The sequence below is a fragment of the Malaya genurostris genome, chromosome 2 (assembly GCF_030247185.1).
Source record: "Malaya genurostris strain Urasoe2022 chromosome 2, Malgen_1.1, whole genome shotgun sequence".
Taxonomy (NCBI): domain Eukaryota; kingdom Metazoa; phylum Arthropoda; class Insecta; order Diptera; family Culicidae; genus Malaya; species Malaya genurostris.
Genome location: NC_080571.1, coordinates 312342219 through 312367540, shown reverse-complemented (window position 1 = coordinate 312367540; position 25322 = coordinate 312342219). Strand labels below are relative to the sequence as shown.

Below are 25322 nucleotides of genomic sequence, written 5' to 3'. Positions count from 1 at the left end.
AAAAGATAAAATAGATGTAAAATAAATTATACGGATTTATAAGGATTTTTCTCCCTGCCACCACTTCGACACAATATGGAATACGGAAATGCAGTGCGCACGATCTGACAGCGCTGGTATTGAGTGTATGAAAGCCGAGTTGTCAAACCTAAAATTCTCTCGATGCAATCAATATCTTCATTGCTCGTATTACTGCTTGATTATGATATGACTAAATAATAATCGATTAGCATAAATACACTCATTTGCTCCAATAAACATCCGAAGTCCGATGACTTTTCGCAAAGAATAATGAACTTTATTAACAAGATATTAACAAGATATCCAGCTCTCACATTTCCCGAACAAATCATTGGCAACATCCTTTTTGGGAGCATGGCGCCCTCTGGCGAGTCCGTATCGAATCTCGTACATAGGAGTAGAGGAGAGAAATGTCAAATTCGTTCGCGCCAAAATAGCAGGGCTGCGCACCCATACAATTGACATGATATGTTGAATTTGATGCCGTGCGATGGCGTTACTGAACTGAAGATTGATTTCGCTCCAAGCTGACAGGGTCTGGTTTATGTTAGTACTCCCTTGGCTTTTTGTTAACTTCGACAGGGAATAGGAGAAGGCGAGAGAAAACAACAAAAAATTCGCCTGTCTTTGACTGAGTATACTTCTACTTGGTCATAGAACTATCGAGTATCTCATTTGACAGTCTTTTTCACAGTACAGATTGGAGTTAATGATGATTTTAGTCAGTCTGTCAAGGTCATTTGATGTGACGGACAGATTGCAACTTTGGTCACAGTAGTCAATTTATAGGGGAGTCAGAAAACAAAGAAACCTCCACAGTAGTCCTCCGGTGAGACAAGTGGTTGTTGCAATTCTCTCGTTTTTTCAAGAGAATTACACGACTCGGAATACCTAGGTGACGGCAATATGCTAGGTGACGAATAAAAGACAACGATCGTAATAAATTCGGCTTATGGACCTACAAATCGGTTGGCTTCCCAGGGTGCGATGGAATAACGAAGTCATGAGTGGCAGGCACAGAACGGGTCAGGGTCAATTCACCGAAAGCCATTTCACCGAAAGCCGTTTCGTTCAGCGAAAGGGTTAGTTCGCCTAACGACATTTCGCCGAATCGTATAATTGTACTGACAAACGGAAGATGCTAATGTCCACGCCCGTTTTGTTGAACTACAATCGTACTTCTGAAGTATCTTTCATATAAAATAACGGACAATCTCATTTCCTCACGTTTATTCAAGAAAGACAACACTTCCCGAGTAAAGTCTAACATCAAAATTAGAACAAATTGATATTCGATTATAATAGCAACATCAGATTGAAATCCTAATATGATATCGACTCATCAAATTTTCAATTAATACCACATTGTGTTATCATTTTGCTGTTTAAAGGCAAAAGTTTTGTGAAACTCAAAAAATGAAAATATTAAAATCAACAACTTAGTGAATCCATTGAAATTGAGCAAATTTCAAATGGCAGCACAAAAATACAAAGTTAAGTTTCAATGGAAGAATTATTCCTAGTTACCTTTTACAAAAATGCTTTGACATCCTGCCGAGATCCTGCAGTTAACCGCAACCATAACCGCGAAGAATCGATTTTTTTCAACATTTTTTCAACATTTACGCAAATAATGCTCTTTCTTTTTAACCACGAGAATATTGGTGTCAAACCACACGTCTGGAAGGCATTAGATAAATTGGTGATCATCGGTACCACGTTTGTCTGAAGCAGGTCAATTTGAATAGTGGCTTTGGCATTCCCATCTCGCTGATCGTCTGCCGTAGAAGGAGCTTATTTAAGAATTTGACATGAGAAATATATTTGACGTAATCGATTTCCTTCTAGATACGTTAAGTATCCGATCCTGTAACAATTTTTGCGTTCAGTTTAAAAAACTGTTTCGATATTTGTAATCATACGACGTCGCGAAGTTCATTCCAAAATTTTTAGACCATTATTTTCAGTGTATCCAGAAATTGGGGAACTGGATGGTGAAAATAATCTACTCGCCAAACCCGTTCTGAAAATACCCATAACTTTATATCCAACAGTATGGAAAAATTCATTGTTTACGAACTTCGAACATCGAATATTGAATGTCTCAGATTTCAGAACCTAGAGCTAATTCTTAATAATACTTTACTGGCTTAGAGGAGCCAGTAAGAAAATATATGTTTAATTTGTATATTAGGAGTAGTACACAAACTATGTCGAAGACACTCTTCAAAACAATTCTCACACCTAGTTATAAATGCTTAGAACTTCATATACTTACTAACGCTAGATATTAGGAGAAGTGTTTTATCAATCATCTAATAGATCTTGGAACTTTAATAGACTTTTCTAAAGAAACCGTCTCATTGAATCTTTACAATTTTGAGTCACAAGACTAATTCTGCATCAAATGATTGTAAATTATAAGTCTACACCAGAACTAAAAATTTATTGAAGAGATTCTGGTTCTATCTGTGGTCAGAAGCGAGATAATCGTTCATTGTCCCAATTTGTTGAAAAAACAAATGATTTGGGATACCTTATTGCCAGATTCCTAATTCACGTTCCCTGTGTGGTAGGAGAAGTCACTGTAAAACGTTCGGTCTTCAGAGCCTCTGAATTCGTATTTCAAAGTGATTACATGTGCGAGTTGTTTCAGATCAAGTAGATAACTCAATTTAATGTTATAATGCTCGAATGCTACAGCTTTGAATATGAGAAGGACAAAGAGAACATTTTCATACTGTGCTCAAATAGGCACACTGCTATTCACGGTGGAAGCGGGATGGAAGCGGGATGAAAGCGACGCAACGAGTGTGCACTGACAGAAACTACCTGTATACAACATTGTGAAACAACCCTGCTTGTCATATAACCGAACATTTTCCATGTCCTGATAGCTAGCACTTACAGTCCATAGCAATCGTAAAAAGTTCCAAAACACCTAAGTTCGAAACCGGATTCTCTCCGCGGTAGTGTGGAGGAGATTGCATGAAATCTTTTTTCTTGCTTGCGACTAATATGGAGATTGCATAAAATCTTTTTTCTTGCTTGCGAGAATATCGCCCAAATGTATACTATCCCGGACCTTTTTTGGCTGTTCTATTTTTAGATTATGCTCCTGACGCGTCATTTCGAGAAAATCTACATCATATTAAGTTTTCAATGTGCTTTCACTGAGAGCCAAACTAGTTTCCAGTTTGATGTCACACAGCATTTTTCTGCTTTCAATTTTGATCTTTTAACCGTTAAAACGACCGAAACGATGGCAAATTAAGTAATCGATATATACGAACAGCACAACATCAAATCGAGTTTTCTTTTTAATCTCACACTCTACTCGGGTTTTGCTTAAGTTTTTTAGATTGCCACACGTTTTTGTTCGTGTGCTGTCCGACAAATAAATATTTTTAATGAATAAAACATATAAATATCAAATCATATAAATATCCTAAATTTATAGATTTTTTATAAAAATTATTAATGTGATATATTCTGATATATTTCCCTTCCAGTCAAATATTCCTTTCGACGAAATGACCTATTCGGTGAAACGACTTTTGGCGAATTGACCCATTCGGCAAAACGACTTTCGGAGAAATCGCTTCCCGAGTTTTGCAAGAACCATTACCAATTGCGGTCAGCGTTCGAAAGACCTGAATATTTGGAGGTACTTTTCAGAGTGTGGATGACACTGGATGACTACATGAAGCTTTCGACGCAGAATTTGAATGCAGCGACAATGCTCTAAATTTTCTAACGAAGCTATATGAAGACAATCGTTGTATATGTTTTGACCTGCCAACCGAAATTATGCTCTTCCAGAAGACGATAACTCGTCCCGGGTTTGCAGTTCAATACGTAGGGCGTTGGTCTAACAAGCCAGTTGTCGTATGTTCGAGTTCTGATCTGGAAAAAAAATTAGTGTCAGAATCGTCTGCGGAGTCTTTTGAAACAGAGAGGTCAATTGCTACAGAAGGAATGTAATGCCAAGGACTTTGCTTGTAGAGAGCATGCAGTGAAGTGATCACTGTTGTGCATGGAATGGAATAAGAACATCGTCTCGTCTTCCTAAACTAGTCAAAACTGAAAAAAAAACTTGCAGAAAAGCCTCTAGGAAAATTTGAATGACGTTGGCGTTCTTTTTCAACAAGCTAGCGTAAAACTTCTTCAAAAGCATTTCTCGAAGATGCGCTTGCCTTCTTATTCATTTAGAAGATTGTATTTATCTGATTGCCTTAGTTCAAGTTTCTGTTACTGTGAAACCTAGTCACATTTATGAATATGATCGGGGTTCCTAAAGCAAAATAACATATCAGATTTTTGTTTTCATTAGTTCTTTTATGAGTAAAGTGAACTTGGTAACATTTGGATGATGTAGCTTTGTTCGAAAATTGCCTTCGATTAGTTTTCATGAAAAATATAAGATTTTAGCACAGATTTTTTTTAAAATTTCAGGTACATTCAGATTTTCTAGCTACTGACTGCAATTCCCCAAACGTAAATAAAGGCTAGCTCACCGCGGACCCACAAGGACAAACCATTACATGGAAGACCTATCCTTCCAGCCATTACACAAGTTGTAAAAAAATATAAGAAAATGCCCTTGGCATCATTAAGCTAACCACATTGTGCCTTAATAAATACAGTTAAAAAAAGGATAGCTCAGATAAACGAGTTTATATTACTTTGAAGCAGAGAGTTGTTGATTAAGTAAACGCAAAGTTTTTACATGAAATTCAAACGATATTGACATTTAGAATCTTTTCAGGTTGGTGATTGAACATACAACAACTGGTTTATAAGGTTAAGGCCCAGTACATTAAACAACCAACCCCGGTAGCTCAATACAATAGGACCGTGATGTTTTCGAATGATACAATCATTTGTTTGTGAGAATATTTCGTTAATGCAGTCAAATCTCAATCCAGCTCCAAGTTTGGGAAATATTTCTTTCTCTGAGATTTTTTTCCAAGTTTTTAAAATAGTCATTCGGGACTAAATCAAGTGGATAGGGTGGATGGGAAACAGTTCGTAGCCCAATTCAAAGATTTTTATCATGAAAATTGAGCATATGACTTGTCCTGGTGAAAAAGAACTTTTTTCTTGGCCAAATGCGGTCGGTTTTTTTACAATTCCTTATTGAATCGACACAATGAGTTGGTATGGTATTCGCCGTTGGTTGATTTTCCCCATTTGAAGGTAGTCAGTGGATTATACCGTCGGCATCTCAGAAAATGGCCGCCATGACTTCATTTACTAACAACCCCACGTTTGTCGTTTTCGGCACTGATTCGTATTCGAATACTATTTCGACTGCGGTTTGGTCTCCGGTGCGTTGTTGGGGTGGATCGACGTCTCGTTTTAAGTTATGGAACGGAGCAAAAACACGTCCATATTGTGCGAAAGCGCGAAAAAAGTTTCTCACATCCAAGTGATCTTTTTTTCTTGTTTCAATTATAGAGGTTTTAACATCTTAAAGTCATTCGTCTCTTCGGACCAGAAAATCTTTCTGGCCCTATGTGCGGGGTTGGGAATCGAACCCAGGCGGGCTGCGTGATAGGCATCGACTATCCCATCATGCTATACCCGTCTCCTCAAGTGATCATTCAAAATTGGAACCACTGAGAGAAGTATGATTTTCACAAGCTCCACAAGCTTCAATTTCCAATTCTGTAAAACCATGTAGTGTACCAATTAGATGACGCATAGTCCCCACAATATTTATCAAGCTGCGGTAATTGGGTTTGTTCAATAAAAAAATAATGCCCATTTCCCTTTTTTCCATTGCTCGAAGTTCTATTTCTTTCGGGATAAACGCTGCGTTAGATAAGCGCACGAGATAAACTCTAACCGTGCAGATATTTCTGGCAACCGTGCTTATGAATACAAAACACGATAAAATTGCAATTTTTTCTCCACGGAAAGACCGAAATCAGATTTTTGGCGAAAAAATTAGTTGATTTTCTGATTTTAGTTATTTTTTGAAAAAAAACTAAAAAAATTTTACTTTTGCTAATTTAGATTTTTTAATTCTAATTCCCTTAATAATAATAAAATATTTGTTGAAATGGCTATTTTTTTAGTTGAATTCACCAATTAAACGTGCTGTCATTTCTTAGCTAAGGCACGCTTCATATCCATGCAACTAATTTTTTAGTTGAATTAGAGAAATAAAACGTTGTTTTCAACCAACATAAATGGTTGAATTGGTTTCTGCCATTTGCAGCTATATGGCGCTCTGTCACCGAAAAAACGTTAACACCGTAATGACTACTAGCCACTAGATGGCACACGACAACCGAAAAAAATTTCAGTCTCGATTATCTTTTCTATATTGTCAGGTATAAATACGATGTTGTATTGGAGAAAAAGACATAAGCGAAACATAAACTTCTTTTTGAACATTTTCCTTCTCAATTGCTGTTTTCTTCATTCGACTTCGCGAAATTGACTATCTCACTGAAAACTTTGAGCACTCGGAAAACAAAAACCGAATACAAGTAGTACACCGGACAACGTAGCCCAGAAGGTTGGAAGATACAAAAAACATCATTTGACATATACAATTAGAGTGCAACATTCGAAACTCACTTCACTGTTCCCCGTAAAAACATTATTACGCACAATCGCTTTAAATGCGCACAAATTCTGAATAAATACACTTTCCACTAACAGTTTACGTCATTTTTACATATCGGTTTAGGAATTTATATATGGATATATCGTAACACATGCGAAAAACATCTAAACAAGCAGTTTGAACAAGACTGTCCCTTTTAGCTTTTTAATGGATTGTTTTGCTTTGACACTTCTCATGAGCTTTCAGCTAATAAACTTGTTAATAAAACCAATTTCATTTTTGTTTTCTTTGTCCTGTCCTTCAATAATGATGGTGATAGATAAATAGAAACAAATTTTCTGATTTTAATAACAAAATTTGTTGTCAATGAGAATTTCGTACTGGATTGAAATATTGCTGGTTTGTGTCCAGAATATTCGCCAACTAAACACATTCTCTAAAAATAAGAGTTTTTTCAGCAAAGTAAATTCTCAATTTTAACTAATTTTATAGTTATTTTGGAAATTTTGTTGTTAAAATCAACTAATTCAAAAACAGTAATACGAATTAGGCGCAGAGCTAACTCCGGTCGTTCCGTGTCGGTAACCGGCTACCCAGAGTAATAAACACATGATAATATTCGAAAATTCACTAACAAACAAGCCCTCCCTGTGATGCATGTGGAAATGCAGAGGATTCCTCGATTTCAACGTAGCAACGTGCATTGAACTAACAACTCTTCATCCCCAAGTAGATCTGCATTTGAGGGATCAATGTAATTTACATAATGTGAAACTACGTGCTATTTCCAAACAAGTTGTTTCAGAAAAACATTTTTCAAGCTTAATTGGTTCTGATCAATAACGAAGTACCAACACACGAGCGGTATCTAATGCTACTGTCAATGCTAACGCTAATTTTTAACTGGAATCGACTAACAGTTGTCTGTTGACAGAAATAATGTTGTCATTACAATCAAGAGGCCGAATATTCAAAAAGTCACGGACTTACTGACCTGCCCTCGTACCTAAAAGTTACTTTTATTTCTGAAATGTCATTGAAATTCTTACACAGTTTGACATTGGATTTCAGATTGAAAAACCATACACAAATGGCGAAGGATTCCGATATGGAGGTAAACCACCGAATATGATAACGGACAAAAACCAAAACCACATTGAAATCATTCCGGATTGAGACAGTTTATATTTCGTTAAACGGTTTCATTTTGTTTGTTCATTCCCATTTTTACGGTCCAAAAATTGCATCGTTTGCTCGAATCTTCGGTTTGAACGAGTGGTACTGCTTTATGTTACATTTGCACCAAGAAAAAAAAATTAAAACCAACGACATGCATTGCATGTACACTTCGCAGCATGTCCCCAGCTTTGTTGGAACGCAGAACGACGGTTTCTCCTCAGACTTTCAAAGATTCGATTTTACATTTGATTCATGTTGGAGTGTAGAATCTGCACTTCACTTTTCCATTGCGCTCTTTTTGATTTGTTTGTCATGTCCTATCTGGAAGTTTGTTTTTTTTTTGTGTGTGTACATGTGTTAGCACTATTATAAATATTTATTCGTATTTTCTGAGAGCGCTGAAATGGTTTTCTTTTCTCTCATCTATTTTCGACGACGTCAACGAATACGGTAAAAAATACTGTTTGAGCTTACCTTTAATATTTACAAATTGATTTTCTAACGAAAATGTTTATTTTCCTCGCAGCTGGCATGCCCATTTGCAATATCGTTTTTGGATTTCTGGTACTCTTCTTCCAGAAAATGTCGTTTGGCATTGTCTGTTCACCTTTGCTGCTATCTCTTTCTATCTGTTGCGGTGTTTGTTTCATGAACTCGATTTTGCACAAGGTTTTGATATTTATGCTCAGCAGGAACAACAAAACGAATGGATTCCCTTTGAATGGTATTATGATTGAAAAACTGACAAAAAAACGCTCTCTTTACGGTTTGATTATTTTGTTGGTTGCAACAGCGAAACCGGCCAACATAATATGAAAAAAAAAAATAAATAACATAGCACAGTTGCGCCATACGTTGGAGATTCCTCTTTCATGTGAACACAATTATCCCAATCAATCGCTTTTCGAAACGAGGATATCGCCTGGGAAATCATCAACGATTCAAGTAACGTATTGTCCAGTGCACGGTTCGGATATTCGCAGTTTCTTTTTTGTCGTTTCCTTGCTGAGTGATGAATTTTTGATAGCGATCAGTTTTTTTCTCTACCCATAAAATTTGCTGTGCGCAGTCAAGTAGATAACAAATATTTTTTCCCGTGAATTGCAAATATGTTTTAGCTCATTTGGTGTTCCTATTCTGGTGACAGTTGTTCCCGCGGACTAATGGACGAAATTCTTCGACATTTTCCTAAGCAGTTGAAACTAAGCAACTTTTTATTAAATTCTCGAAAATAGAGACGAAAAAAATCGGGTCTTTAACAGTTTGCAAACTATTGAACCTACTCTTCAACAACTTAGTCAATCAATTCTCGCTACCAGGGAAAACAACCAACAGTCCTTGTTTTCTGGAACAGAGCACTGAAAAAGGTAACATGCTCTTCTTTTCACTATTTTGATTTACTTATTAACTACTTATTAGCTAAACTCTGTTTTAATCTTTTTGTTTGGATGTACAACATTTCAAATTGTTTTCGGCCATCAATTTTGAGAGGCTTTCTAACCGCTTACAATATTATTCCGGTTTAATATTAGTATTCTTTTTTTCTGATATCTACACTGTTCGAATTCATAAAAACAAAAATAGTTAACTACACGTACGCTGCGGAGTAGCAAAACATCAATGGGCCAACACAAAAGAGCTAGTTTTAACTAACGTCATCATCTTCGATTTGTAATTTTGGTTCATATATATTAACTAACCTATCGAACCGCGGACCCCATGCCGTTAAAAAGTTATACTCATGGGGTTCATCATCAGTACCTGCGAGGCGGCGAGGTGCGTTGAAGGGCGGTGAAGAAGAAACAAACACCGGTAGCAATCAATCGGATGGCCAACATTTGGTGGTTGGAGTTGATTCGGTAGGTGGTGAGTTTTAGGACGTGATGATCGTGATCGACTCGGGTTCAAGGAAGGTGATGGTTTTGGTTTTGGGTGATTTTTTAGATTTACCTGACTGTAAGGAACTTAGCGAGCCAGACGTACTCCCACAGCCTTCGTAGGCATAGTTCCGGAGGTCGTCAAACGGTCCGGAGGCGGGATCGACGTCCGCCCGTCGTTTCCGATCGTCCAGGAACACGTCGACCTTGGTGATGACCTGGTCGGACACGACGGCAATATCGGGACCTGGATGATGGCATAGGAATCCGCTTTTGAGAAGTAAAGAATAGTTTGGAGTGGACAATTTCGAACGTGAAATGTGAAAACAACCGATGAAACGCATGAGGGAAGCGATGAGTCGAACAATAAATAAAGAAATCGAAAACAAGCGAATCCTGTAACACTAGTCTAGCGGGTGCCACATCAGAAATACTTACGAACGGGTGGTGCCTTGTGTTGCACCAGTTCCGGCAGTGGTCCTATCGGGATCTTGAGGGTTTTCATGTCGAATGCGGTCATGTCGTTTTCTCCGCCTCCCTCATCACAGTAGTTGATTATGTTCTCGCGGATGTCGTCCTTCGTTGCCGGTTTCTTGTTGAAGTTGGCCGAACGGCGGCGAGAACAGGAAAAATAGAGAAATAACAAAACTGCAAACAGACCAAGCCAGAATTTTAGGAATTAACATCGTCGTGTATGGTGGCGTTCCGGCGGTACACTTACTAATAATCAGCAATAGACATGTTATGACGGCAGCCAAGGCACTTGTGCTGAACTTCAACGCTTGTCGTTCCTTCAGGAATTCACAACTTTCGCCCCAGTACGAGTCCGGACAGATGCACTTGTACTTGAACCGGGGCTCCTGGTTGATGCAGGTTCCGCCGTTCAAACAGGGATAGTCCAGACACTCGTTCCGATCGATACAGGTTTTCCCTTCAGGCGAAATGATCATGCCATCGCCGCACCTGGTAGGAAGATTTGTAATTCAAACTATCTGTCGGGGAAAACAATCCTATCCGCTTAATACTTACGCACACTCGTACTTGTTCCAGAGATCGACGCACTCGAACGGTTCCGGACAGTACGCATTCTGGCACGGATTATTGGACGAACAGTACCGCTCGATGTTCTTGGCCATCGTTGCCTGGCCCCACTGGGTCCCGTTGGTTGCCGGTGGCAGTGGAAGACTTTTGCCATCCAATCTATGGCAGCAAAAATAAAAAAAAAACAAGAAACCCCTTCATTCAATATCATCAGTCCGTCACCGGCGGAAAACAAAACTCACCTGATATCATCGATGCAGCTCTTCTGATAGTCAGCCTGAACATCGAACGTTTTCACACCCGTGTACTCCGGTTTTCCGCCCGCGTAAACACCTTCCTGTTTGTCCACCGAAAGCCACTGATGTCCGTCGAAGGAAAAGCTTTGATTGAAATTGGCACCCTCGCCGCCGTCCAGCTCCAGGATGGCAGCCGAGCCGTACCGTTGAATCTTCACCACATGCCACTGACCGTCGTCCACCTCGACGGCACTGAGGGACACTTCGTGCTCTTCCACCTGGCCGGAATTCAGACTGTACCGGAACAGTAGCTTGGCTTCCCTCAGCTCAATCACGCCGTACTCCCGCATGTGTTGATCGCTGATGCGGAACAGTTCACCGAAGGTTTCGCGCGTTCGGAAACGCAGTTGAATCTGCGTCGTGAACTTGTCCGGCTCAAAACTAAGTGCATATTTAACGTAACTGTGAGTTTTGAAGGTAGTCGGCGTCGTCGGTAGACTACAGTACGTTCCGGACCAGCCCGGATGGCATTCACACTTGGCTTCATCATAGTTTCCAATGCATTTACCGTGTTCCATGCACTTGGCCACCTGTGGGTTCAGATCGCAAACTTCCTGGGTGAACAGACAACCGGGCATGGTACCCTTGGAAAGTCCCGGATGTGATAGATCGTACAAAATTCCATTGTGCTTGAAATTTCTTATGCAACCCTCGAATCCAGCTGCCAACGGCATGTGCTGCCAGCGTTGATAGGTGTAGTCAAACTTTTCCCGGAATACCCCGCCAATCTGGAGCGGTGTGTTCAGGTTCAGGTATTCGTTGAACTGCGGCACACGGCCGATGGCCTGGCATGTGTGGTCTACAAACTCAACGAGATTGCCGTCCTCGGCTTCCGATATGACTGCAGTTTTGCAGTAGTCCACAACCATTTTGACCCGTTCGGAGTCCCAGAACAAATCGATCCGGTGCCAGTCACCGTCGTTCAGAGGTTGTTTGGTTTGTATTCTTAGCTCTAGCGTACCGGAGCCGTAATCGATCAAAAATCTCGGATATCCCTGTTCCAATTCCAGTGCAACGAAATCCGTCTGTGTTTGATCATCTTCGTCATTCGGAGCAACGATGGGTCCATTGTAAAACACTAACCCGTCGGCTTTAGTTGTAATAATTTCTACACTAATGTGAGATTTGTCGCACATATCCAGTGCCGAATACCAAGCCCAGCCATTACCACGGAAACTGCGAACAGTTTGCTGACAACGAGGTCCACTGTACCCGGGAGGACAAGAACAACGAACACCGGATTTGCTATCCGTACAGCGACCACCGTTCAGGCACGGGTGCGATTTGCATGTCTGCTGCTGTTTGTATTCCCGTGCACTGCACATACACTCGGCCGTGGACTTGATCTGAACACCTACCAGTGCCGTTTTGTTGGCATTCACTAAACTGGGATTGGTCTGAACTTCCATAATACTAGTACAAGAACCGTTGCAATCGGCGTTCTCGGCCAGACATTCGTCGATGTTCACCATCGTTATGTTAATTCCAACGGCCTGTTCAATGTCCTCTTTGTGCAACAGAACAACTCCGTTCAGCTGTACTGCCTTGAAGAAAAACGCATTCCGAGCGGAAAACCTTACATCCACCAGTGGTGGAGTGGTCTGCCGCATCTGAACGCTAAACACGTCCACATTTTTCCTATCAATATTCAACAATTCCGCCAGCTTATCTCGGAAACGTTCCAGCTTACTACGGAAAATGTTCTGTGTTCGGTAGTCCCATATTCGGATGAAATCCTCATCGGTAAGACCCATCAGTCGAATCGATCCGGAGTTTACAATCGCTTCGTACGAAATGTGCTTCACCAGCACCGACATGTTGGCAAACGATTCCTGGGAATGCTTACGGTCGTAGATTTTGAACCGTAACTTGTATCGACCCTCACGAGCACCTCGTCGCATCGTGACCATACCGGAGGTATCGTCCAGTTTGAATCGTGGATTTTCGACTTCATCCCAATAGAACAACTTGTCCGATGTGTCCCAATCGTCCAGGTCATTCACGAACACTCGACCAATCGGAGTGTCCGGTGCTTGACCCTGATAGTTGTAAACTACAACCTCCTTCGATCCCGGTTGCATGATGTTATCGTTGACGTCACCGATGGTCACCGTTAATGTGCTGGTTCCGGTTTGAGGTGGATTACCCGAATCTTTTATAACAATTGGAATTTCGTACTGTTTCCGATATTCACGATCAAACGATCCCAGTGAGGAAACAATCGCCATACCATTGCCTTTGTTGCTTTGTTCTACTTTGAACGAAGTTCTTATAACATCATCCGCTTCCGGGTCCAAGCGAAACTGAAACGGTGGACCATTGCTCATTTTGCGGTCATCCTGGTCGATCGCAGATATCTCGATGATTTTCGATGGCGGACTGTTCTCCGGTAGAATCGGTCGATATTCTTCCGCAAAGACCGGAGCGTTGTCGTTGACATCCTTCACCTCGATGGTCAGGGTAGCCGTGGCCGTCCGTGGAGGAACTCCGTCATCGATGGCCAGTATTTCCAAGTTGTACTTCGAAACGGATTCACGATCAAGCTCGCGTTGAATTGTGACCGTTCCTTCATCGTTGATTGCGAACTGGCGCTTCCGGTCCGTCGCCCGGTTAATCATGTACGTAATTTTGCTCTTACCGGCATTATCGATATCGATGGCCTTGAAACTGACCAGCGTCTTTCCGATCTCGTCACTCTCGGAGGTGCTAGCTTCCATGTGAGGCCTTCTGAAACGGGGTGTATTATCGTTGATGTCTTTCAGTTTGACGATAACCCACGAGTGATCGAGATGGTACTTGTCGGTATCGTTGATGCCTTCGTTGTCCAGAACTTGAATGCGAAATCGAAATCCATTCACCTGCATGGGATCTTCGAAATCAAGCGGTTGGATTACCTTCAAGCTCCCGGTTCCGTCGTTGTTTTTTATCATTGCAAACTTGTCCGCTCCGTAACCGCTGCTTTCGATGATTTTGTACTGAAAATTGTTCAGCTCATCGTCGTCATTGACCGTGACGGTCAAGATGGGAACTTCCGGCAGTATGTTTCCATCAGTTTCCTCCACTTCGACGAACCACTCGTCTTTGGTGAAGTGAGGTGGCATGTCGTTCAAATCTTTCACCTTGATGGAAGCGGTTCCCGTTCCCTTCATACCACCACCATCGGTTGCCACAATCTGCAGCGAGTAGTCGGGAGTCTTTTCCCGATCCAGACAGCACACGGCCGTCTTGATGACCCCGGTGTCCGGGTTGATATCGAAGATCGGTAGACCGGTATCTTCTTCGATTGCATTCTTTTCGATCGAATAGACAATTTTTGCGTTGGTACCCTCGTTAATGTCGTCGTGATCTTCGGCTTTTATTGTCATCACGTACATACCGACGGTGCCATTTTCGGTGACATTTCCGTAGTAGATGCCCTGCGGAAATGTCGGTGCATTGTCGTTCACATCCTTAAGATTGATTTGCACTTCCGTGAAGCCGACCAACCCCTCGCCACCTTCGTCCTGTGCGAAAACGGTGAACTTCCACGAAGGCCGCCCGTGGGGCGAATCGCGATTGAGTGGCTGTTGAAAAGGTGTTCGAGAATTAGCCCCTCCGCTCCAGTTAACGCTGAAGTAATGATAAAATAATGACATTTACCTTCAACACAAATATTTCGCCTGTTGCCTTGTTGATGTCGAAGTTGCTCTCCGATGGATTTTCGATGTCGATTCCCGGACCGGTGAGGAAGTAGATGATATTGTTCGGTCGGTCCACATCGGCATCCGATGCTGTAACCTACCGGGAAGAACCAAAAACAACAGGATTCATCGTTAGCGCTGTTATAATTAGAAGGGACATCATTTACATCCGCGAGTGCCGCATACGCTCCCCGTTTCCGCGAAGTCTAGGAAAGTGCACTCCAGATTCTATCCCACGGGCTAGCACGGGCAACCGAATCGAAGCAGGGAAACGAAGTGATTTGACATAATGATGATAATACTGTGTCAAGAGCCTCTCAGCGAGACTTTTGTGATTGATTGAATGGGGCAAGGACAGAGATTCTCCGTTCGAATGGTACAAAATCGTTGCAGTCAGGCGCCAGTGCTGCTCGTTAGAACGGTGCGACGCAAGGCGATGAATAACTTGACACCAGGCGCGGAGTGGAGTGGAGAGTCCTTTTCGTTTGTGGCAGAAATGACGCTCTGATATTTGCGTATTGAGTCTGAGTACGGTTTCATAATTACATTGTGATCCGACGTCTTTGCTTGGCTTTGGTCACTGTGTTCAATGTCTATTGTTTGCTTTTAGATGATGGTATCAGTAAGGGAATACTTACAATTTGAGCGTGAAGGAAATTGTCAGTTTTGGATTATTTTCTTGGTTATTGATATTGAAATAGAAACATGATTAGCAATTGGCAAAAGGACTTGTATATATTTATGCCGCAAACGCATTCTTTATTTAAAGAAAATTCAATAAAACCAATTTGTTTTGTTGTGGGTAGCCAACAATTTTTTAAACTATGTAAATTTTAAGAGGTGATAAATGTAACGAATCAAATTACCAATGAATAGCCGCGTTAAGTGCTGCGTTAGAGGTCTTTGAAATAATCGCAAAATTGCTGCAGTAACATATTTTCAACTCAACTCAGATTTATACCAAAACAGTCCTCATCTACAAACCTAAGGCGTTGTTCACTGGTTTAGGTTGAATTTTTCAGTGATGAAAAGATTATAAAAAATTCCGTTGTAGTTTAAGTTTCAGTTTACTTTTATTTCAATCATCTTTAGGAATTTTACCCAATTCTACCTCACTAGCTCACTTGGGTCGAAAGGCTTACAGCGTCATCCCACATCCCACGACATTCAGTACTTACAGACACGACTGCAGGTTGAAACAATATATACAGAATTCTCTTCTGCTTTTCATAAAATAAATAACCGAACAGCTAGTGTCAAACTAGACAAACTGGATCCAATGGTTATTTTTTTGAATTAGTTGCAGTTGTATCCTATAGGTCCTTTGATATATCGCTTTTTACCTTTGATATATCGCTTACTCCTTTGATATATTTCTAACTGCTTGATGCTGATACTGATGTTCATGCACTATTTAGATTGATCTCAATAAAAAGTTATTTAGCATCAATTTGATCTAAAAAAGCAACAGGAGTGCAGGATTTGGCATGTCTCGAACGAACAGCAGGCGCGGCGTTTGAATTGAACGTTTGAATTGGCTTAGCGAAATTATGTGCTCTTGTTATTTGATGTTTTTATTGATGATATTATTCCAACACTACGGTATTGCTGAACTCCGGAACTCCGATGCGACGGACCAAATAAATTTATTGAAATTCTTTCACAATACTTCCCGTAAAGTGGCTATGATTTTTCTCAACCGCTTTACCGTGTACAATCAAAACCAATCACTGATAACAGCTTTTCGTACCAACACCGTGATTCTGTTTTTTTCCGTTTTCAATACGGTTGAAAACTCGTGTAGTGCTGATGGACTCGATGATGTTTTCAAAACCAAGTTTCAGTAACGGGTATCGTTTTCTTTATCGCGTGTACGAAATCACGGTGTTGTTCTTTCTTAATGCTTACTAGCATATGTACGTACCGGTGTGGTTTAAGGAATGATAATAATAATGCATTGATAAGTGGTTGACTAGATTCCCGGAATTCATAAAATTGATAATTACCAGCGATTTGTGTACCAAAGCTCATATAAAATGACAAAAAAAATCAATGCATAACTTCAGTTCAAACGTTTGAATGGACCACCTTTCAATGATTATGTAAAATTTATTATTTTCGCTAATTTAATCGCCTCTTTGCGCTGTTTTGATTGATCATCATCAGAAACGATTTCTACATCAATCATTTCCATTCGAATCAGTAGTAATTCTTTAAAATTTTGTTATTTTCTGATCTCAACTTAACTGATCATGATCACACAAATATTAAAATCACTTAGAGCGAGGATGGCTTTTATCGTATCAAAGAACGCTCTCTAGCAATTCTTCGCACGATTCAATCAGTGCCATAAAACAGAAACGGATATCATCGCAGCAGCATTGCCGTTTCAACCTTCCGAGCGAACAGACGTGATTTGGATTTACTGCGAAAGCATTGAAAACCAGTTGTGTGTGTGTGATAAAGTGGTCGGACGATATTGTGTGATAGACAATAGTGCTTTTTCCTCTGAGAGGTTTTTTTTCGCATTATATAATAGAACAGTGCCTTATTGTGAGCGGTCGATCGAAACGGTACCGTTAGCCGGTTATTGTTCCGCCGATCAAGGCCAAGTGTGCGGATTATAAACAAGCGGCCATTGTTCCCTGTGTCGATTGTGATCGAACATTGAAGTGAAGTGATACCGTTAGTCCATACAAACTATAAACAATTTATTTGTGCCTTTTCCTCGGTGAGGTTTTTTGCACCTTCGCACCGAACCGTTAGCTGGTGCTTTGTGCTTTTCCTCGTAGAGGTTTTTTGGCGACCGTTCCTTGCAACTGTACAACAAGCTAAGTATTGCTTTTTTCTTTATTCTGCCCTTATTACAGTTTATTGTTGCATCCCTCTTATAATTTACCACTTGCCTAAATATAACCTCGTGCTACAGTAAGCACAATGAGTCCTCCCCCTCCAGACGAAGAAATGAAGACAGATCCTAATCCGCCTGTTGTTGACAGTAATAAAACCCCCCGGATTAAGGAATATTCCGATGAACCCTCGCTATCGACCGGTCCATATGTGGTGTACTTCCGGACCAAATCTAAAGATAAAGCATTGAATTTATTGACATTAAATAAGAACCTGACGTCACATTACCCGACTATCACACAAATAGTAAAAATGCGCTCCGACAAACTCAGGGTCTCGTTGACCAGCTTAAAGCAGGCTAATGAGATCGTTCGAAATGAGCTCTTTACGCGGGATTATCGCGTATATGTACCAGCCCGCGAAGTCGAAATAGACGGCGTGGTCACAGATGCAGGTTTGACTTGCGCAGATATTCTTGAGCACGGGGTTGGCGGTTTCAAAAACCCCTTACTCAAGAATCTGAAGATACTGGATTGCAAACGCTTGCATTCAGTATCGATCGCCGAGGATGGGTCAAAATCTTATCCTCAATCGAACTCGTATCGTGTGACCTTCGCTGGTTCGGCTTTGCCAAATTATGTCCTTCTGGACAGGGTTCGTCTACCCGTACGTCTCTTCGTGCCGCGGGTTATGAACTGTACTAATTGCCAGCAATTAGGACACACAGCCTCCCATTGTGCGAATCAGCCCCGTTGTTCGAAGTGTGGAGAGCGTCATGCGGATGGCTCTTGCGGAAGAGACATTGAAAAGTGTCTCTACTGCAGTGAGGGTCCGCATGATCTCTCAGCATGTCCCACCTACAAATTGCGTGGAGATAAGCTAAAGCACTCTTTGAGGGAACGCTCCAAGCGCACATTTGCAGAAATGCTAAAGAGTGCTACACCACCAAGCCCATCTGCAAATCCCTATGCTTGCTTGTCAACAGACGAGTGCGATTCAGACGACCCTCTCGAAGGCACATCTTCGGCCATCCCTCGTAGCAACAGGAAAAGGAGAAATATTTCCTCTCATAAGCTACCTAGTAAGGGTTCGAAGGTGGCCCTTGAGGGGCCTCCAAAAGTAACAGCTAATGGTAGTGTTAGTAAAACACCGAAGCAAAGAATAGCTCCTGATCTAGAAAAACTGAGATCTGATAAGGAGTTTCCAACACTTCCTAAGACAAACAAAAACTCAATTGCCCCTAAAGACCAGTCAAAGAATCAACCAAATGCTGGATTTATTAAATTCTCTGATATAGTGGACTGGATTTTTAAAACTTTCAATATCTCTGACCCCTTGAAAGGTATTTTGATGACCTTTGTACCCGTAGCTGAGACGTTTTTGAAACAGTTGACTGTAAAATGGCCCCTTCTTTCAGCGATTGTATCCTTCGATGGCTAATTTATCCAATGAGGTCAAGGATTTGATCACTGTTTTACAATGGAATTGCAGAAGTATCATCCCAAAAATTGATTCCTTCAAACATTTATTATATACCACGAATTGCGATGCATTTGCATTGTGCGAAACTTGGTTAACTTCTGAAATATCTCTCAACTTCCACAATTTTAATATTATTCGTTTGGATCGAGAAACCCCCTATGGAGGAGTACTTTTGGGAATCAAAAAGTGCTATTCCTTTTATCGAATTAACCTCCTCTCGATACCAGGTATTGAAGTTGTCGCATGTCATGTTACAATCAAAGGTAAGGACCTTTGTATTGCTTCCATCTACATTCCCCCTAGAGCCTCGATTGGGCATCAGCGGCTCAGTGATATCATAGAACTCCTTCCCGCACCAACGTTGGTTTTAGGAGACTTTAACTCACACGGTACGGGATGGGGTTGTCTTCATGACGATAACAGATCAGCTATGATCCATGATATTTGTGACAACTTCAATATGACAATATTGAATACGGGAGAAATGACACGGATTCCTGCACCACCAGCAAGACCTAGTGCGCTGGATTTATCCCTTTGCTCGACATCGCTACGGTTGGATTGCAAGTGGAAGGTAATCCCTGATCCCCACGGTAGCGATCATTTACCTATCGTAATTTCAATCGCCAACGGATTAAGACCATCGGAGACAATCAATGTTTCGTATGACCTCACACGAAATATTGATTGGAAATATTACGCAAATTCGATGTCTGAGAAATTGGAAACAACACAAGAACTTCCTCCGGAGGAAGAGTACACGCTTTTGGCTGGCTTGATTCTCGACACTGTGATTCAAGCTCAGACGAAACGTATACCCGGCGCGAAAACTAACATCCTTCCCCCCAATCCGTGGTGGGACAAAGAGTGCTCATCACTGAACGCGGAAAGATCTTTAGCATTCAAAAAGTTCAGAAAATATGGAACACCTGATAATTATAGAAATTACGCAGCGCTAGATAAGCAAATGAAGAACTTAGTTAAAGCAAAGAAACTAGGTTACTGGCGACGGTTTGTTGACGGATTAACAAAAGAAACATCGATGAGCACTCTTTGGAACACAGCCCGACGAATGCGAAACCAAAACACCACGAACGAAAGCGACGAATATTCCAACCGTTGGATATTCGATTTCGCTAAAAAAGTATGTCCAGACTCTGTTCCGGCACAGAAGATCTCCCGCGCCGCGACATCAAATACAAACGAAACACCGTTTTCGATGGTAGAGTTCTCACTTGCGCTCTTGTCATGTAACAATAAGGCCCCGGGATTAGACAGAATCAAATTCAACTTGTTGAAGAATCTGCCTGACACCGCCAAAAGACGCTTGCTGAATTTATTCAACAAGTTCCTCGAGGGTAATATTGTCCCACACGACTGGAGACAAGTGAGAGTTATCGCCATTCAAAAACCTGGGAAACCAGCCTCCGAACACAATTCGTATCGGCCGATTGCTATGCTTTCCTGTATCCGGAAGTTGTTCGAAAAAATGATTCTCTTCCGTCTAGACAATTGGGTCGAAACTAATGGCTTTCTTTCAGATACACAATTTGGTTTCCGCAGGGGTAAAGGAACGAACGATTGTCTTGCGTTGCTCTCAACAGAAATTCAAATGGCATTTGCTCGTAAAGAACAAATGGCATCAGTATTTCTAGACATCAAGGGGGCTTTTGATTCAGTTTCTATAAATATCCTATCTAAGAAGCTGCACCAGCATGGTCTTTCGCCGGTTTTGAACACCTTTTTATATAATCTATTGTCCGAGAAACACATGTATTTCGCACATGGTGATTTGTCGACAATACGATTTAGCTACATGGGTCTTCCTCAGGGCTCATGCTTAAGCCCCCTTTTATACAATTTTTACGTAAAAGATATCGATGAATATATCAACACATCTTGCACGCTAAGACAACTTGCCGACGACAGCGTTGTGTCCATTATAGGATCCAAAACTGCCGATCTGCAAGGACCATTACAAGATACACTCCACAACTTGTCCACGTGGGCTCTTCAACTTGGTATCGACTTCTCTACGGAGAAAACTGAGCTGGTTGTATTTTCAAGGAAGCGAGAACCAGCACAACCACAGCTTCAACTAAGGGGTGAAACCATAGCTCAGGTCTTCACATTCAAATATCTCGGGGTCTGGTTCGACTCCAAAGGCACCTGGGGATGTCATATTAGGTATCTGAAACAAAAATGCCAACAGAGAATTAACTTTCTTCGTACAATAACCGGATCATGGTGGGGTGCCCACCCAGGAGACCTGATCAGGCTGTACCAAACAACGATATTGTCCGTAATGGAATATGGATGCTTCTGCTTCCGATCCGCCGCGAACACCCATTTCATTAAACTGGAAAGAATTCAGTATCGTTGTTTGCGTATTGCCTTAGGTTGCATGCAGTCGACTCATACGATGAGTCTCGAAGTGCTTGCTGGCGTCTTACCGTTGAAAAATCGATTCTGGGATCTCTCATATCGATTGCTAATCCGATGCGATATCTTAAATCCGATGGTGATTGAAAACTTCGAAAGGCTTGTCGAGCTCAATTCTCAGACCCGTTTTATGTCCTTGTATTTTGATTACATGGCTCAGAATATTAATCCTTCTTCGTTTATTTCCAACCGTGCTCATTTGTTGGATACTTCTGATTCTACTGTGTTTTTCGACACATCCATGAGAGAAGAGATTCGTGGAATTCCGGAACACGTGCGCCCTCAAGTGGTCCCTAATATTTTTTATAATAAATTTAGAACAGTCAACTGTGAAAAGATGTTTTACACTGACGGATCAAACATCAACGAGTCCACAGGCTTCGGCATCTTCAATCAGAACATCACCGCTTCGTACAAACTCAGTGATCCGGCTTCAGTTTACGTCGCAGAATTAGCTGCTATTCAGTACACCCTCGAGATCATTGAAACGTTGCCCAAAGACCATTACTTCATTGTCACGGACAGTCTAAGCTCAATAGAAGCTCTCCGGGCAATGAAGCCAGGAAAGTATCCCCCATATTTCCTGGGGAAAATACGGGAACACTTGCGAACTTTATCTGAACGGTCTTATTCAATATCGTTAGTCTGGGTCCCTTCACATTGTTCCATTCCGGGAAATGAAAAGGCAGACTCATTGGCTAAAGTGGGCGCATTAGAAGGTGATATTTATGAAAGACCAATCTGCTTCAATGAATTTTTCAGTATTTCTCGTCGAAGAGCACTTGAAAGTTGGCAAACTTCATGGAGTAATGACGAACTGGGACGATGGCTACATTCCATTATCCCTAGGGTATCGACGAAACCTTGGTTCAGGAGGATGAACGTGAGTCGCGACTTCATTCGTGTTATGTCTCGGCTCATGTCTAATCACTACACATTCAACGCACATCTTCGGCGTATTGGGGTCATGGAGAGCGGTCTCTGCACCTGTGGCAACGGTTATCAGGACATCGAGCATGTCGTATGGTCATGTGTGGGGTATTGTGACGCCAGGTCTGTTTTAGAGGACTCCCTCAGGGCCCGAGGTAGACCACCTGATGTTCCGGTTCGAGATGTGTTGGCGAGTCGGGATATATCATATATGTTACTCATATATAAATTCCTTAAACACATTAATATACAAGTGTAATCTGCGTTAGTTACCCCTGTTCCTCGACTGATGCTAAGAAGAAACTCCACCCACAGGTTCGACACTAACATCCGCCCGAAGCTCCCCATCCCTCGTCTGTCCACCATCTTCATTGGAACTAACAAGATCTTTCTGCTGTCACTAAATTTTCTGCTTCCCCCTCCCACGTTTTTTCACCATCTCGATGTCAACTAATTAGATCTTTGTCGTTCTTAGTCATTTTGTTCCCATATCCCCTTTTTACTCTGTTCTCCGTAATATTTACTTCTCTGTATATTTTTTTTTTTTTCATTTTCCTCCGTAACATCATCATCATTGCCCACGGACGGCCGCTGTAGTCTATGAGATGAATATGGGCCACCCGCCTGGTATTCGTAGCCTGGGGGTGTTCCCCGCGAACCCACACGGACAGAAAAAAGCGGCTAATACCAAGATACTTACCAACGTGTTACATTCAGTACGCCGGCCGGTGCCGATTGCCAGCTGAAGGCGGGATCTGCCAAAGTCATTACATTATCTTAATATACTATCCTAGTTTTAAGTTATTTGTCAATTAAAATTAGAAAAAGCCCTTGGCATCTTAGAGCTTAAGCAGTGTGCCTTAATAAATTATATAATTGAAAAAAAAAAAAAAAAAATCATCGCAGCAACAAGAAACCGGCATGGTTCATTTAACATAGAATGGACACTGAGTATCACGAAAAGGCACGCTGCTGTTGGGACTCGCTCTGAAGCAACGCTCTCGATTTGCGATCCGATTCTATAAGAACAGTGGATAATTACAATAAAATCATTTTACTTTTGCCGCTAATGCTAACTATGTGCATATAACCTTTGTATAAGTTGTGTCTATGAAAATGTATGTGAATGCTCCACACAAGGGTTTTGAAATATTGTAACCTAGTATGAGAATCTTCAAACCGAATCATCGCTTCGATTTTCTGCGATAATTGTCAACTAGCGATTCTTCCTTTAGGGGTGTCCATAAAAGACGTCACGTCGTAAGGGGGAGGGGGTGTTTCATAAATCGTGACCGTTCGTGACAGGGGGAAGGGGGGGAGGTTTTTGGAATGTGACGTCCAATATTTTCAATGAGCGCATTTTTGAAATACCTAATTATATTACTGCTTTGCCCTATTTCCTGAAAAAATCTCCACAATAAACGTTTGCATTCTATAGGAAAACGTGTATTTGTTGATGTAAAAGCTTCTTCTTGTAAATTCGGAAATGAATGATGCAGGAAATCATTTCTGTTGTGATCAGCAAAAGTGCACGGAGGAGCGAGTAAATTAGCGAAATGAATAAATTTTGCCTAATATGAGTATAAAAGAAAAAGATGCCTTCAAACGGTTTAACTTAAGTTATGCACTGACGATTTTTTCAGCAATTTGATTTTCTAGCATTGATAATAGTATATCATAAGAATTTCTCTTATCTGATTCTGATGCAATTTATTCAATTGTACTCCATTTGAAAAAGGGCGGGAGATCAACGATTTCAGACGAAGATCATGTCATGTCTTATCTTGACAATGTGATTTTCTCCCACCAACATCAAAGCTTATCGATTCATCCAATGATTGAACTTACATAAATCAAGAACCATTTTAGCTCAAAATCACTACCCATTGTGTGACTGAAGATCAGTACCGATATTGATCGATGTGATTTAAAATTCACTGATCAACTGATCATGAAAAGATTCTCCGACAGTGATCTCGTTTTGATGAGGTTTTGGTCTTTGTTTGTTCCGGCCTGTATGCTACACTAAGGAAATATTATTCTTTACCTAAAACAATAATATATCTGTGTACCTCTAGGAGGAATAAAACAGATGATTTAAATGTTTCATGAATTCCAACCAAATACTTTTGTTAATTTATATAATTGATATTAAAAAATAAATTCCGATGATTTTGTAGTTTTAGGGATATTTTTTAATCTAACGAAAGCATGTAATAAATAAATTTTCCCTCATATTTGTATGGTTTGTCATACATATTGAGAATGTATTGAGATGAATTTTATTTATTTTGTATTTGTGACATGTGACACAAGGGGGATGGAGGGTCTTTGCTTCTGTGACAATTTGTGACAAAGGGGGATGGGGAGTCAAAAATCGTCAAAAAAAAGCGTGACGTCTTTTACGGACAGCCCCTTGGTAAATTCCACACAGCACCGATCATTGCAAAACTAACAGATCGGCTGAAAAGTTCGTATCGTTTCTATGAGAGGGCGCCACTAGAATTAAATCCATACCATTTTCAGTTAGTACCAACCTTCAAAAGATACGTGTATAAATTTGACAGCTGTCTGATTATTAGTTTGTGAGATATTGCATTTTGAGTGAGGCTACTTTTGTTATTGTGAAAAAAAATGGAAAAAAAGGAATTTCGTGTGTTGATGAAACACTACTTTTTGATGAAAAAAGTGCCGCTGATACCAAAAAATGGCTTGATGAGTGTTATCCAGACTCTGCACCGGGCGAAGCAACAATTCGTAAGTGGTTTGCAAAATTTCGTACTGGTCGTATGAGCACCGAAGACGATGAACGCAGTGGACGTCCAAAAGAGGCTGTTACCGATGAAAACGTGAAAAAAATCCACAAAATGATTTTCAATGACCGTAAAGTGAAGTTGATCGAGATAGCTGACACCCTAAAGATATCAAAGGAACGACATATTAT

General features: G+C 40.9%; 1 protein-coding gene across 5 annotated transcripts in view; it reads right to left on the bottom strand.

Moving 5' to 3' along the window:
• Window positions 1–892: 892 nt before the first annotated feature.
• The window catches only part of LOC131431109 (neural-cadherin-like), a 1211689-nt gene continuing 1187259 nt past the window's right edge, over window positions 893–25322 (bottom strand). For 3 of the 5 annotated variants that reach the window (XM_058596616.1, XM_058596615.1, XM_058596614.1), the window contains 7 exons: window positions 14634–14771; window positions 10941–14557; window positions 10687–10857; window positions 10379–10620; window positions 10096–10305; window positions 9731–9904; window positions 893–9541 (listed from right to left, as the gene is read on the bottom strand). In XM_058596616.1, the coding sequence (XP_058452599.1) occupies window positions 9426–9541; window positions 9731–9904; window positions 10096–10305; window positions 10379–10620; window positions 10687–10857; window positions 10941–14557; window positions 14634–14771 (4668 nt within the window). In that variant the 3' untranslated portion in view covers window positions 893–9425. Of the gene's footprint in view, window positions 9928–10095; window positions 10306–10378; window positions 10621–10686; window positions 10858–10940; window positions 14558–14633; window positions 14772–25322 lie in introns of all 5 variants that reach the window. The other 2 variants (XM_058596618.1, XM_058596617.1) reach the window with 2 other exon arrangements.